The sequence below is a fragment of the Anomaloglossus baeobatrachus genome, chromosome 10 (genome assembly GCF_048569485.1).
Source record: "Anomaloglossus baeobatrachus isolate aAnoBae1 chromosome 10, aAnoBae1.hap1, whole genome shotgun sequence".
Classification (NCBI taxonomy): Eukaryota; Metazoa; Chordata; class Amphibia; order Anura; family Aromobatidae; genus Anomaloglossus; species Anomaloglossus baeobatrachus.
The window spans coordinates 42,704,600-42,720,871 of record NC_134362.1 but is presented as its reverse complement, the minus strand read 5'-3'; the positions used below and the strand labels follow the sequence as shown (position 1 = coordinate 42,720,871).

At 45.7% G+C, this 16,272-nt stretch overlaps 1 protein-coding gene across 1 annotated transcript in view; it reads right to left on the bottom strand.

The window, feature by feature from the left end:
• Window positions 1–10,170, bottom strand: part of LOC142254609 (cathepsin W-like) — a 41,763-nt gene extending 31,593 nt beyond the window's left edge. Inside the window, exons 1-4 of the mRNA XM_075325737.1 lie at window positions 10,099–10,170; window positions 9,911–9,965; window positions 6,405–6,518; window positions 3,325–3,467 (exon numbers count right to left, since the gene is read on the bottom strand). Coding sequence (XP_075181852.1) covers window positions 3,325–3,467; window positions 6,405–6,518; window positions 9,911–9,965; window positions 10,099–10,170 — 384 coding nt within the window. The remainder of the gene's footprint in view (window positions 1–3,324; window positions 3,468–6,404; window positions 6,519–9,910; window positions 9,966–10,098) is intronic.
• Between the last annotated feature and the right edge of the window lie 6,102 nt (window positions 10,171–16,272).

Sequence of the window (16,272 nt, the reverse complement as noted above, 5' to 3'; positions counted from 1 at the left end):
GTCACCTCTGGCTAGGAGGCATACGGTGGCCCCAGCCTGCAGGAGCCGGGAAGACGGCTTGGTGGAACCGTAAGGGACCGGGGCAGGGTAGTGGTCTGCCGGTACCGAACCGGGGAGCCGACTGGAAACCGGAGCACAAAGGGGGGTACTCAGACCCTGAAACTTGGTCCATAAACCAGTGGACCCAGTTAATTAACTGATTGAGGTCTGGACTTTAGGTCTTTTCCCACCCAAGTCCCGACTGAAAACAACAGCCCACCGAGAGGGATAAAAAAGCCACCGCTCAGGCGAAGAGATCTCACGGGCCAGCGTCTGCGGGTAAACGGGCTCTCCCGACACACAACGCCGAGGAGCGGGCTCCCGTTGCTGAAGCACGGGCTGTCCACAGCTACACAGAAGGTGCAGGAGAAAGGCGGAGACCTCCAACCCGAGTGGGGGACCAGACGCAGCCGGCTGCTGGCACCGACCACCATCATCTTGGTCTACCAGAGACTCTTGTGCATCTGTAATAGTGAGTACAACTGTGCCCTCGGGCCACACATCGCCCTGCACTGCCAAGCACCGACATATCACATCCATCGGGTCCCGGGGCCATTACCCCTGCCCACGGAGGGGTTAACACCTTTGCTGCGCAACATCATCCCCGGGTGCCTAGTAAACAGCAGCGGTGGTGTCCACATTCACCACAACCCGTGGGTGGCGTCACCCACAAACGAGCCACCCACAAACGAGGCCGGATCAGAGTGGCTCGGCTACAGCTGAGTGCGGGGCAGTACATGAGCATCCAATTTTGGATAGTAGGTATACTTGTCGAGCGCCACAGACAAACCTGATTTCCTTCTATAACAAAATCACTGAAGTGTTGAACAAGGGGAATGCTCTTGATATAGTATATACCTTGACTTTAGTAAGGCATTCGATAAGGTATTACATAACATTACAAAACCTGGGCCCCTTCCCTGATTTATAAGTCTGGCAACCTGTGTTTTTCGGTTTTGTGCTTGCAATTACCCCATCTATGATCATTTGTTAGGTGTATTACATAACATCCTCATTGAAAAAATGATCAAGTATGGAATCGACAAAAAATCGGTTAGATGGATTCACAACTGGATTCATGATCGTACACAAAGAGTATTGCTAAATGGCTACACATCAAACTGGAGGAAAGTTAAAAACTGTGTGCCACAAGGCTCTGTCCTGGGCCCAGTGCTGTTTAATATCTTTATAAATTATCCGGACAATGGAATTACTGGGGAACTCATAAAATTCGCAGATACTATGATAGGAGGAGTAGTCAACACTAGAGACGAAAGAGAGCGTATTCAAAAGAATCTTGACACTCGAACAATGGGCCGAGGAGAACAGTATAGTATTTACCAGGGACAAATGCAAAGTCCTACATCTGGGTAAAAGAAATGTAAAAAGTATGTATAGTATGGGAGGAATAGAACTAGGTGATAGCACCGGGGAAAAGGACTTGGGCATAATAGTAGATCCTAACTTTAACATGAGCCAACAATGCGGAGCTGCAGCTAAAAAGGCCAACATAATTCTGGGATGTATCAAGACAAGCATTGAATCTAGATCAAGACAGGTAATTATTCCCCTATACTCTGCCCTGGTCAGACCCCACCTGGCATACTGTGTACAGTTCTGGGCGCCCCGATTCAGAAAGACATTGATATACTGTATATTGGAGCAAGTCCAGAGAAGAGCAACCAAGAATGGTAGAAGGTCTGCAAACCATGTCCAATGAAGAACGGCTAAAAGAACTAGGGATGTTTAGTTTGAAAAAGAGAAGGCTGAGAAGAGACTTAATAGCGGTCTACAAATTTCGGAAAGGAAGTCACAGTGCAGAGGGAACTACCCTATTCTCATTAGCACAAGGAAGTACAAGAAGCAATAGAGGAAACTTAAAGGAAGGAGATTCAGATTAGACATTAGGGAAAACTTTCTGACAGTGCGGGCAGTCAGGGAGTGGAACAGGCGACCACGGGAGGTGGTGAGAGCAGTCAGGGAGTGAAACAGGCGACCACAGGAGGCAGTGAGCTCTCCATCAATGGAAATCTTCATGTAAAAACTGGATAAACATATAGCTAGGATGATTTAAGAAAGCCTGCACTCGTAGGAGGTTGGACCTGATGGCCCTTGAGGTCCCTTTCCACTCTACCATTCTATGATTCTATGAATATTACTTTGAATTATGCTGAAAAATAAAGTAAAATAATGAAGAAAAAAAAGGCAACGTCCATTATAAGAAAAAAAGCACAATAAATTGATTTCTTAAAAACTATGCTAGGGAATAGAGTAAACTATTTTTTTTTTTTTTTAAAAAAACAAATGCAAGGAGTGCTGACAGATCTTCCTATGTACATTATGTTTGGGGTTTAGTCTAGCAAATCTGGATGCACTTTCTGCTTGTGGAAAAGCTTATACCCCACTATAGCATGGAAACAAAAGCCCAGAACGCAAGTGGATGTAAACGGCACCACAGTTTTGTTAACAGCACTACTAGCGTTTTTTTTGTTTTTTTTTATTGCACTACTGGAGTGGTGCTTTAAATTTAAAGTCCCTTGACCCCTGTCTTATACTGATCCTCTGGTGGCTTCACCTTTTTCCAGCATTGCTCTGGTCGGTTTGGGTTTTGTGACCTGCCAGCAGCTACAGTGTTTCATGAGCTGGAGGTCACAACCCAATACAAGTCTATGAGAGCCTCGTTCTGGCTCTCAGAGTTGCATTGGGAGCTTGTGATGTAACTTTTGATTTCCGCAAGTCAGAAGTTATGGGGACATTACGTCCGACCCTGGTTTTCGGCTCAGTGCACATAACCCCGGAAGCTCGCTCATGCGCACTATGAAGCTGGGTGTACACGTCCTGGCTTCAAACTGAAGTAGTGCGCATAACCAAACCTCTGGGGTCATGCACAGAGAGCCAAAATCCAGCGTCGGATGCGATGGCGGCGGAGAGGTGAGTGAGATACCCTGATGCTGCACATTCATTAGCATGATAGCACACCCACAGAGGTGTACTAACATGCTAATGGGGCCGACTAGCCAGGGGAAGTAACGCCCAGGGGACTAGTCCCCAAACTCATTAGCATATGGTAAAATATCTTTAGAAATACTTTTTCTAAAGATCTCTTTATCTATGCTAGTGTATACAGAGACGGTTAGGCAGGGATTAGCAATATGCACCCTGAACTGCTCGTGGCTCTGGGTGCATATTGCACCTGACAGGTTCCCTTTAAAGAAACAGTGTAGATAAGTATTAATAGATTAATAATAATGCAATAATTCCTAATAATATATGTCTGTCTCTTACCTGATTTTTGGCTTTTGAAATGACTCCTGCTTTGCGCCAGTCACAAGATCCTTGAACTGGTGTGGCCCCTACCTTTAGTTGCTTCACATTATTTGAAGGAAGGGGATTATCGTAAGGCAAAGTATTTCTTGTGAATTCTTCATCTAAAACACACAATAATAATTTAATTAAAAAGAGGGATATCCCAAGTCTTGAGGAACGACAATGATGCTGCAGTCATGTAAGATGACTAGCAGTTGTTTCCCTCTTGTTTCTTAACGGGAATCTATCACCAGGTTTTTACCACCTAATCTAAAGGGGGCTTTACACGCAACGACGTCGCAAACGAGATGTCGTTGGGGTCACGGAATTTGTGACGCACATCCGGCCTCGTTAGCGACGTCGTTGCATGTGAAACGCACGAACAACCGTTAACGATCAAAATTACTCACCTAATTGTTGATCGTTGACGCGTCGTTCAAAACCCAAATATCGTTGCAGGATGTTTGTCGTTCCTGCGGCAGCACACATCGCTACGTGTTACACCGCAGGAACGACGAAAAACACCGTACCTGCGTCCTCCGGCAACGAGGTGGGCGTGTCTTACCTTCGGCTGCTCTCCGCCCCTATTGGACGGCTGCCGTGTGACGTTGCTGTGACACTGCACGAACCGCCCCCTTAGAAAGGAGGCGGTTCGCCAGCCACAGCGACGTCGCTAGGAAGGTAAGTCCGTGTGACGGGTCCTAGCGATGTTGTACGCTACGGGCAGCGATTTGGCCATGACGCACAACTGATGGGGGCAGGTGCTTTCACCAGCAACATCTCTAGAGATGTCACTGCGTGTAAAGCAGCCTTAAGAGCAGCATAACGTAGAGGCAGAGACCCTGATTAATGCGATGTATCACTTACTGGGCTGCTTAGTGCAGTTTTAATAAAATCATAGTTTTATCATCAGTAAATTATCACTAAAGGACTAGTAAACCTGCTGCCATATTCATGAGCTGTGTATGACCCTGTCCCCCACCACTGATTGGGAGCTTTTTGCCTATGCACAGTGTATACAGAAATGACAATTTTATCAGCAGGAGATTATAACTACAGGACTATATGTCTTGTGGCATGTGTAGTCCTTCTGCTATGTGTAACCCCAACCCCCAGTACTTATTGACAGCTTTCCGCCTATGCACAGTGTACACATAAAGCTGCCAATCAGTGGTGTGGGCGGGGTTATACAGAGAACCGGTAGATCAGCAGCAGAGAAAGCAGTGGAATCGGGGGTTTCTGCCACTTATGCTAAACTCAGATGAACCTGGTGGCAAATTTACTGACAGGAGAAAGACAAACGTGACTTTAAGTTACTTTTCTTGAACATGGCTTCCTGCTCTGCAGCTATTAGATCTGTTTTGGACCAAAACTAATTACAATTTCCTGGAAATGAGCAAAGAATTGTAAGTATTATTAGTATTCTGTGCAGATTACCTGCAGAGAGCTGTCAGAGCAGGACGTCTACACGGTGCAGCTTAACCATATAGCGATATCAAGAAAAGGTTTTGAAAAGTATTAAAAAGTTCAGACAAGTTTGATTCATCTTCTTTTCCCAAAACAAAAATGATCAAAGTAAAAATATAAAACATTCAAACATATTTGATATCGCGGTAATCCTACTGACCGGAAAAAAGGTGCGTTTTGGGGCTCAAAACTGCATGACTTTGCTTCCCTAGCAAAGCCTATGAGTTTTCATTTTTGCTATCCGCATACTTTTTTTTTTTTTTTAGCTACGTTTTTGAGCTGAAAAAATAATGGTCATGTCAATTCTGCCTGGAACCCATCAAGGAGGACGGTCAGCCGCCTGATCCTATCACCGGTCAGGGACCAAGGTACGTCGGGGTACATACACGGACCCTAGGTTGGGGAGAAGCTTCAGGCGACCTGGCAATTAACCTGCGGAGGACAGGGCCTTTATGGACTGTTGCCACGAAGCATTGAGATCGGGGGCACTAGCGCAACGAGGGGGATAGGGCTTTCTTAACCAGCGACCCACTGAAATCCCAAGCGTGAGCTCCTGAGAGCAGGCTCCCACACTTAGCCACAGTGGGGAGCGGGGCCCGGAGAGCTCCAAGCTACCGGGCCACAACGGACACTCTAAATTTGTGCCAGGAGGCAGGTTACAGACCACCAGGCAGTTCTGCAGGAGACGGGACCCGGACGAGCTCCCCTCAAGAGACAGCAGCAGTCAGAGACTTGGTTTACCCTGTTGTCAGCATCTGCTTTACTGCTGAGTACCTAATTAACCCCTGCATCCAGCGAGCCTGCGCTTCCCCTGCATCCCATAGCACCATCCAGAGTCCCGGGCCTTCCCCCTACTCGTGGAGGGAAACGACACCTTGCTGCCCCACTCCATCACCCCGGGTACTCCCAACGGCAGTGGCGGTACTTCCAATTACCGCACACCACGGGTGGCGTCATGAACTAACTACATCTCCCCTGTACATACCCCCTTTTCCAATTGAGTGTGGCCCCTGTCCCCCGGGTCCGGAGACCCTCGAGCCACGAGTAATCACCACCCCTGGATCCGAGCGGTTCGATCCGCTGCAGGGGCGGCACACAATACATTGGAAAAATGCAGCAAAACGCAGAGATCAAAAACACAGCCAAAAACGCACCTAAACGCGGCAAAAACACGTGTTTTTACCGATGCGTTTTTAGCGACCAAAAACGCTCCATCTTTTTAGTCATAAAAAATGTCAAAGGGTGCAGATAGCCTTGTTGCAAAATGAATGTCCTAAAACTGAAAAGCAATTGTGGAATTGTATTTTTTTTTCCACAATTTCACCCTACTTAAAAAATTTTTTTTACCATTTTTCAGTACATAATGTTGTAAAATGACATGGCATGGCATTCAGAAATATAACTCATCCTTCAAAAAACAAGCCTTCTATGTTGATGGAAAAATTAAAAAAATTGGAGGAAAAGTATATAAAAAGGAAAGAAAGAAAGGGGTTAAAGAGGTGTTTCAGGGAAAACCTTTTTTAATATATAAACCATATGTCCTTCCCTAAAATACACTTTTATAAATTTTAATTTCACAATTGATGACTTACCTGTAAGGTCACTGAACTTGGTGACCCCATATTTTGCTGTTCCTCGTTCCTCTCTCTGTAGGCGACGGGCAGTGTTTAAATTTGAGGTGAAAACAGACAATCGATATTGATATTCTGCAAAGATAAAACATCATCTACAGTTAGGCCTAAGCCCACACGGCATGAAAATCTGAGCGAGTGGAGTACGATAAAACATCCCATTCCACTTGGACCAATTTTAGCCTATGTGTCAGCAGTAGTGTTGAGCGGACCCGGATCTGAAAAATCCGGATCCGAACGGTTTGAGGTTCCGATCCGAGTCCGACCAGCACTCGGGATCCGGGTCGCACGATCCGGATCCGTGTTTTGTTTTTTTTTTTGTTTTCTCTCTCTCTCTCTCTCTCCCCCCCCTTGTCCCCCCCTCCCCCCCTCTCCCTCCTCCCCTTCTCCCCTTCTCCCCCTCTCCCCCCCTCTCCCCCTCTCTCCCCCTCTCCCTCTCTCCCCCCCTCCCCCCTCTCCCTCTCTCTCTCCCCCTCTCTCTCCCCCTCTCTCTCCCCCTCTCTCTCCCCCTCTCTCTCCCCCTCTCTCTCCCCCTTTCTCTCTCCCTCTCTCTCTCCCCCTCTATCTCTCCCCCTCTATCTCTCCCCCTCTATCTCTCCCCCTCTATCTCTCCCCCTCTATCTCTCCCCCTCTATCTCTCCCCCCTCTCCCCCCCTTTCCCCTCTCTCTCTCCCTCTCTCTCTCCCTCTCTCTCTCTCCCTCTCTCTCTCCCTCTCTCCCTCTCTCTCTCCCTCTCACCCCCCCCCCCCGGATCCGACTCCCCATTCATTTACATAGCCGTGGATTCCGGATCGGATCCGGACTTCGGCGGCAACCCGATCCGGATCCGTCGGACCCGGATTATAGCCGATCCGCTCAACTCTAGTCAGCACCCATGAGCGATTATTTTCTCAGCTCTAATCTGACTTCAATGCCAGCCTGTGTGGATGATGCAGGACGCGTCATGCACATGGGCCTCAGAAGGAGGATGGCGATCGCCGCAGAGAGGAGGCGCCAGACCAGAGAGCAGTGAGACGCATTGAACCAGACCACCCCCTAGATGAAGTATTATGAATTTGTTTTTTTAGGTTATACAGAGCGGCCTGGGCTGTTACATACAGTATTCTAAAATGCTGTATATAAGAGCTCACTGGTGGTGGCCGAAGCTTATAGGGGACAAACCTGGTGACTGTTTGAGCCTGAAGAAGAGACCTGAGTAGTCTGGAAAGCTTGCTATTACTGCCATCTTTTCAGTTAGCCATTAAAAGGTATCAACCACTGAGGACTTCAATTCTTTTAAACAATTTTTTATCTCTACCGGCTAACACGGTACAAAGATATATTTTACCTGTACAAATATGCTAGTCATTAGATATCATTAAGCTATGTTTTTTATTATTGGATTCTCACCAAAATCTTCCTCAAAAATGGCATTAAATGAGGCTTCTGCTCTATCACCCAATGGTCCCTGGTTAATAAGATTAATTCAATGGTTTGCCATAGCCCTCTCGATGCTACCATGAAGCCCAGCCCATGAAAGTCTTAAAAGTTAGTCAGCATAGATATTAAAGGCGTGGATCACTACTTTGCAATGGGAGCCACATCCCTGTAAAACTGATAAGAAAGGCTTTTTTTAAATACCTTGTTCAGCCAATTCTGCCTCTGAGCAGCACTATTGCGGTTCGCTCATCCCAATGCAGTGACCCCCCCCCCCCGGCCTCCGTGACAGCTGATATCCGGTGATGTCACATCAACTTCCAGACTGGCCCCCAGTCTTCCTGAGTGACTGAGCTGTGGGCGGCGTTTCACCACTCATCACAGCCCAGCGTCTCCCTGCTTTCTCCTTCACTGCAGAGTGCCGCAAGCAGGAGCGATGCTGGGCTGTGACAAGCGGTGAAACTCCACTCACAGCCCAGTCACTCAGGAAGACAGGGGCCCGCCTCAGTTGACGTGACATCACCGGATCCCAGAGCCCAGGGAGTCACATCATGAGGAAGAGTGGACTATGATAGCGCCACTCAGAGGCAGAATTGGATGAACACGGTATTTAGAAAAAGCCTTCCCTATCAGTTTTACACTATTGCAGAGTAGTGAACCACCGCTTTACATTTTTATGGGCTCGGCTTGATGGGAGATAAATAAGTATTGCAGTATAATTGCAGGTTCATAATCGCTTGGAGGACTAAAAAAAGAAGTGAAAATTAAAAAAAAGAAAAATTAAAAGTAATTAAAATCTAAAATTTTAAATCACCCTCCCCTTTTCGCCAATATACTGATAAAAATAAACCCCTAAATTAAAACAACTGTAACATTTTTTTTCTCTTTAAATCTAAACTTCTCCTTACACCTTTTATAAAAAAATTCTTTAAATCACTGAGATAATCATTTGCCTATGGACAGATTTAAGCCTAGCTTGCAGTCTTTTGCTACTAGTGTCTAAGGCCGGTGTCCCACTTGCGATTGCCTCGCGTGTATCTCGCACAAGTCTCGCGGTGCATCACCCGGCACAGACTCGCCCTCTCCTCACAAGAGCGTCTCAGCTGCATAGAGATGCATGCAACCGACCCGCTCCTGTGAGCAGCGTGTGAGCCCGTGACGGGTGATGCACCGCGAAACTCACGCGAGATACACGCGAGGCAATCGCAAGTGTGACACCGGCCTAAGGACGGTTTTACACATAATTTTTCGCAGTGCAAGTACTGAGCACAATGCATGGATTGGCAGGGTCCGTTTGGGTCAGGACACAACGGCGGGTCTGTACATTGCAATCCATTTCGGATGCAAACAATGGATATATGAAACTGACTTAAGCATTACAATGTCGAACCAACATGATACTGTGTAAAGTAAATGATGATATGCCATCATCAGACATTCTTGGCCAATTGGCATAACATTACCAGTGGGATAAACATTTTGTTAATGAGAATAACAGGTGAAATGAACCTGCACGTTTGCATTGTGATAATGATGAAAATTATGTTCTATTTGAAAAACATCCATGAGAGGTAATATTATATATATATATATATATATATATATATATATATATATATATATATATATATATATATGAAAAAAAGAACAGTCGCACACTGCAAAACCACAATAAATTCTACCTAATATAATATTAATGGAGGTATTTAGAATATTAAAATGGCCATTGTAATACTAGCCCAGCTCCCCTTCACGGCACCCTCCTTTGTAGGGGCGCTGGGCTAGTATTATAATGGCCATTTTAATATTCTAAATACCTCCATATTAGGTAGTATTTATTGTGGTTTTGCAGTGTGCAACTGTTCTTTTTTTCTCATACATTTCACATCACGTACAGATACGCACCTGCTGCTCACATTTGTAAAGGTGCTGCCAATCCAGTTTGAAGCCAGGTTAATACTAGCATGGGAAACCGGAAAGTTTCATTCCGTTTTCATTATATATATATATATAGTAACACAAACAAGTTGGAGCATATGATGCATTCTTACCTTCCGGACTCTTGTAAACCTTGTCATATCTTTTGGTAAACATCTCAAACTCTTCCTGGTAAAAAAAAAAAAAGCAAAGATATAGAAGAAATGTATTAGATGTTGTATAGAGTCTAGATAGTAATGAGGGAAAAGCTGCTATTTAATAGGAGAAAGTCCTAAAGAAATATTTGTAAAGAAGCAATCACCAGTTCAGCATTCCCTAAGACGGCGGGTATGAAAACACACAAAGGTGCGAGAAGTGAGAATGTAAGATACATCACAAAGAATTGGACGTCAAGTGCAATGACTGATGAAATGTAGCAAGTAAAAGAGAAACCTGCATAAAACCGAATTTATATGTGGGAAGGAAACCACAACTATGAAAAAAGGAATTGTTAAATTGCTCAATATTAGGTGGCAACTAAAAAAAAGTGTGAAATTATAAATACAAGGAAAGCAAATAATTCTTTGAAATTACATGATTTGCTGATGCACGATAAGTGGAGATGGGCGGGCACCTGTTTCTTCCTTCTTCTTCCAGTCTTCTTCTTAAACGTTTCCGTCTGTTTGAACTAAGAGACACGACTTTGCCCTGATTTAAAATGCTTGTGACTAGGGATGGGTGAACCCGAACTGTAAAGTTCTGGACCCGTACCGAACACATAGTGTTCGTGCACAAGGTCCCGGACACGAGTTTTCCTGGGAAACCCGTGTTACAGTTCGGGTCCAGTTTGGGCCAGGGGCTGTAAAAAAAAAAGCACATTATTAAAAAACATTATGATTATACTTACAGGTCCAGCGACGCGTCCTGCAGACCCGCTATCTCCCTGCCGCTTCGGCTTCCTGGTCCGATCATTAACTTCTAGTGGTATTCACTGCTTTGTTCGTCACTGCACTCTTTGGCTTTTTTCGGCTGTGTTCGCGGTGATGTCAGGGTTCACCTGAGTCCATGGCTTAGCCATGGAATCGATTGAACTTTGACTATCACTGTCAGGGTACGGTTCCACTTGCGCACAGCTTCCGATGCGAGAGCATCGGAAGCTATATGCTAATGACATACTGCTGTGAGCGTCAGCCGATGGTCTTGCAATCGCATCACAGGTGCGGAGAAGAGGGAGGGAGCACTTTTTCGCCATCTCCTTCGCTGCCTGTCTCTTGTCTACATTGGTAATTTATACAGGAGTGCCTACTACTGTATGGTATGGTTTGGAAACCTACCTGAGCACCCTAGTGACTAGAAATTTGGTAGAAGTGCCTTATCCTTTTGAACCCTTGTCTACATTGCACTGCACTCGGATTACATGCAAGTGCAGTGCGATGTTTCACACACACATAGAGTTGTATGGGGGTGCGTGAGCCGAAACTCGCTGCCAAATGCAGAATGCTGTGATTCTTTCCGTATGCTGCTATGGCATGAGAAATCAATCGCAGATGGACAGTGCCCGATAGTTTTGCACTAGAGTGAGAGCAATCCGATGTTTTATCGTGCAAAACGCAAGTGGAACTGTATCCTCAGCCTGCTTCTCGCTATGTATAGATGCTTGCCTGTACAGAGCAATGAAGCAGAGCTGACATTGCTCTCCCTATGGACAACATCGGACTAAGGATTTTTTTTATGTCAAATCTTATTTTATTAAATTTTAAGCATATAAACATGACAAAGATTTGCAAATTGACATATTTGGCTTCACATATCTGAGGTCATAAGAAAAGAAAAAACATTTCTTGTCTAACTTTTGGTAGGAGATTTTACTTCTTTGCAACTACAATGAGGGTCTGAGGTCTGATCAACAGTAACCCAGCCCTAAATATGACATCTTCCCTAGGCCTTCTACCATCAATTAATATGCAAATAATTATTTACACATAAAAAATCCCCAGAACCCTAACTTGTCTAGCTGTAAACTAAAAAGAAAGAAGTAAGAGAAATTAAGAGAAAAGGGAATAGGAGAAATGGAGAAAAGGCAAGGGAGCCATTAGAAGGTATGGAGGATAGGGAGTAGGGTAGCCAGTCCGCCCTCTCAAGAGTTCCCAGCAATCTCCCGAAACTCTGGAGTTTCCAAAAACATGATCAATAGGACCCATACCCTGGTAAATTTTTCTAAAGACCCATTCAACTCTGCCGTTAAGTCCTCCATTCTCTTAAGCCCGGTCATCTCCCCCAGCCAATTCGACAATGTGGGACAACTGGTCTGCTTCCAATATTTGGGGATAATCATACAAGCCGCCGTTAGGCAGAAACGAAAAAGGTCTCCCTTCTGCGATTGATAGACCCTGGGAGCATAGAGAGGAGGGCCACCCGAGGGGATCCCTCCACCCTATTACCATTCATTTTTTTGGTAGACAGAGAACACTGCATCCCAAGAATGGTCGCAATTTAGCACAGCTCCACCAGATGTGTAACATTGATCCTTTTTCTGTACCACACCTCCAACATCTGTCAGACACAGAGGGGAAAGTGGCAGGTAATGTAGAAGGGCAACGATACCATCGGGTGAGAATTTTGTTGTTTTCTTTCCTGTGCTATACAGGCCAAAGACAACTTGTGTGACCACAGAAATGCCCTGTTCCAATCCTCTTCAGAAAAATCAACCTCCAACTCCTCTCTCTATCTAGATACAAACTTGGGATATTCTGAGGAGTCTCTCTGGTTCAGGATCTGGTAAATATGCAAAATGACATGGTCGGGTGGTGACGCAAGCAAGAACAGCTTCTCAAATGGGGAAGGTGGCTCTGTGAACTCTTTGTCTCTATTATGTCTGGTTAAAAATGATTTCAGCTAGATGTATTCTAACCAGGGTATGTCATGTTGGTTGGCCGATAGAACATTATAGGGTGGTAGAATGTTTCCCTGAAGAACATGAAAAACATGGTTCCTCAGCTCGCCTGAATCCCAAGAATTTATTAGAGTGAAGCCCTGGGGGGAATTCGGTGTTTCCAAAAAGTGGAGTAAGCGGCTCCCTGCCCCGAGAGAGACAGCCCCTTCTGACGACTTGGTCCCTGACCTCCAAAGTCGTTATTGCCAAGTCCATTTCTTTCCCCACCCGTGTCTTTCCCCCTCCCACCCTCCATGGGAGGTAATGGAGGGGAGCCTCTGACCCCTCTTGTTCAATCTCCACCCACTGTTTCACACTCCTTTGGAACTGCCAGTCAATCAATCTGAGTAGGACCGCTGCCCTATAATAAAGTTGGAAGTTAGAAAGTCCCACTCCTCCCGCATTCTTATGTCTAATAAGAGTCTTTATGCCTATCCTAGGCCTACGATTGCAACAGACAAATCTAGACAGGGCCGTCTGGAGTCCTTTAAAGAACATCCCTGGCAGCTAAATAGGTACTGTTTGAAACAGGAACAGAAATCTAGGTAGAATGTACATTGTAATGGCGTTTATATGCCCAAACCAAGACAGATTATGCTTATCATATCTTTTCAAATCCCTAACTGGCCTTTCCAACAGGGCTAGGTGGTTGAGCTGTAGGATTTTTGTTGGGTCTTTTGGAGTCACCACCCCCAGGTATTTGATTGCTATGGACTGCGACTTAAAAGGAAAATTTTTTGGTACGCGCTAGCTCTTCCCCAAATAAAGTAACATTCATGGCCTCCGATTTTGTGACGTTTACCTTGAAGTTACTGAGATCACCGAACGTCTCAAACTCTTTGAGTAATGAAGGGAAAGAGATATGTAGCTGGGAAATGAACATGAGGAGATCGTCCGTTAATAAGGCCAGTTTGCGAGGCTCACCCCCTCGCCTCAATGCCGTGGATACTTGCGTTATTTCGAATGGCCACCGCCAGATGCTCTATAACAATGACGTAGAGCAGGGGGGGCAACGGGCATCCCTGCCAAGTGCCATTGTGAATGGGGAATGAGGGAGACAAGAACCCATTTGCTCTTAAGGGTTTTTGTATGATAAAGATGGAGTCTCTAAAGGTTTTTTTTTATTTCTAATAAAAAAGTGCTGTTTTTTTTTTTTACTGTTTACTAAAAATTCATGGTGGCCATGTCTAATTTGGCGTGACACCATGAATTTCGGACTTAGTACCAGCTGATAATGCAAAGGTGGCCCTAACCCTATTATTACCCAATGTGCCACCGCCATCAGGGCCGCTGGACGAGCCATTAATTTTTTTTTAATTATTTAAAAAAATAATTAAAAAAAAATGCAAGGGCTCCCACCATATTTTGATAACCAGTCAGTTAAAACCAAGCAGCTGGGTCCTGGGATTCTCAGCATAGTAAGGCCCAAGCGTTCTGGGCCCCCAATGCTAAAAAATGCAGCCGTACTTGGAAATGGTGCATTGTTTCTTAGCACCATTTCCAGGCACTTTACCTGGCTCATCCAGTGGCCCTGATGTTGGTGGCATGCTGGGTAATATAGGCGTTAATACCAGCTTTGCATTCTCAGCTGGTACTAAGCCTGAAATTTATGGTGTAACGCGAAATTATACATGGCCACCATGAATTTCTAGTAAAGTAGTTGCCAATGCTCTTGTCACCTTTTACCAATGATTTATGGTGGTGTTCCATGGTTTCCGGATCATAACAGGCATCCTAAAAGTGGCTGTTGGACTCCATTAGTGTCCCACTTGTGCCAAGCAATTTCCAGCACCTCTGCATTGCACCCCCAAGCTCATTTTTTACTAAGGCTAAGTTCACATTTCCGCTAAAATGTATCAGTCACAATCCGCTGCTATTGTAAACAACGGAATCCGTTTAGCGGATTCCGTTGCTCCCATAGACTTGTATGAGCAGCGGATTGGGACTGATGATGCTGCGTTGCACCCTCCGCCCGACTGATCAGTCGTGGAACGACTGACCGCCGGGCGGGAGGAACGCAGCATGTAACGTTTTTTGAGCAGCGCGATCCGTCGGATTTCGCTGCGCATGCTCTCTGGCTCCCTGCACACGTCACCAGCTTTGGTTGGTTACCCGATATTTACCCTGGTTACGGTGCAAGGAGCCAGCGCTAAGCGGTGTAGGCCCGTAACCAAGGTAAATATCGGGTAACTAAGGTAAACATCGGGTGCTTTGCTACCCGATATTTAGTCTGGTTACTTGTGCAGGGAGGCCGACACTTCCCCGCTCGGCCCCGCCCCCTCCCGCACTCCGCACATGTGTGTACACACACACACACACACCTGTCCCCAGCCATGCAGACAAGCAATGCCACTGACACCCTCGTCTGGCCCCGCCAACCGCTCGGCCCCGCCCCCTCCCGCACTCCGCACATGTGTGTACACACACACACACACACACTCTCACCTGTCCCCAGCCATGCAGACCGCGGCACTGCCACTGACATCCTCAGCGCCTGGCCCCGCCCCCTGTTCGGCTCCGCCCCCTCCCGCATTCAGCATGTGTCTACACTCACACACACACTCCCCTGTCCTGCAGTCCCTGCGGCACTGACGTCCTCAGTGCCACGGCCCCGCTCGGCTCCCCCCCCCCGAACTCCGCCCCCCGCACACAACGGAATCTGACAAAGAATTCTGTTCTTTGTCATCCGTTGTACAGCGTTGAACAGCGCATCAGTCACATGCGTCAAGCGACACATGTGACTGATACAAAACAACGGAAATGTGAACTTAGCCTAAGCTATTATATTAGCAAACACTGAGGAAACTTAGTGGCATCCTAAAAGTGGCTGTTGGACTCCATTAGTGTCCCACTGGTGCCAAGCAATTTCCAGCATCTTTGCATTGCACCCTCAAGCTCATTTTTACTAAGCTATTATATTAGCAAACACTGAGGAAACTTAGTGGCATCCTAAAAGTGGCTGTTGGACTCCATTAGTGTCCCACTGGTGCCAAGCAATTTCCAGCACCTCTGCATGACACCCTCAAGCTCATTTTTACTAAGCTATTATATTAGCAAACACTGAGGAAACTTAGTGGCATCCTAAAAGTGGCTGTTGGACTCCATTTGTGTCCCACTTGTGCCAAGCAATTTCCAGCACCTCTGCATTGCACCCTCAAGCTCATTTTTGTTTTTAATTAAATGTTTTTATTAAAGTTTTACAAGTTACAACCAAATAAACATTGGAGGCTACCCAGCCTCTACTCCCCTCCCTACCCTCCCCAACAAACATTAAACAGTCTTGTAGAAAGGAGAGATAATGTCAGATCTGCAGCTCCACACATTCCTAGACACAAGTTCTTAAATACCATTATTACATTTATCAATTAATCCAATTAGACTTTTGTTTTTCTTTGAGTTTTTGCTTTCTTTGGCATTGAACACATTTAAATGTCATTTTTGCTGAAGAATCTAACCTGTTCCCATGCTACTCTCTTCTCCCCAAACCTCTGTCATCATTACAGATAAGTTCTGCAGAAATTTCTCGCCCTTTTTCCTTCGTTATCAATTTAGAGTAAACCCAAT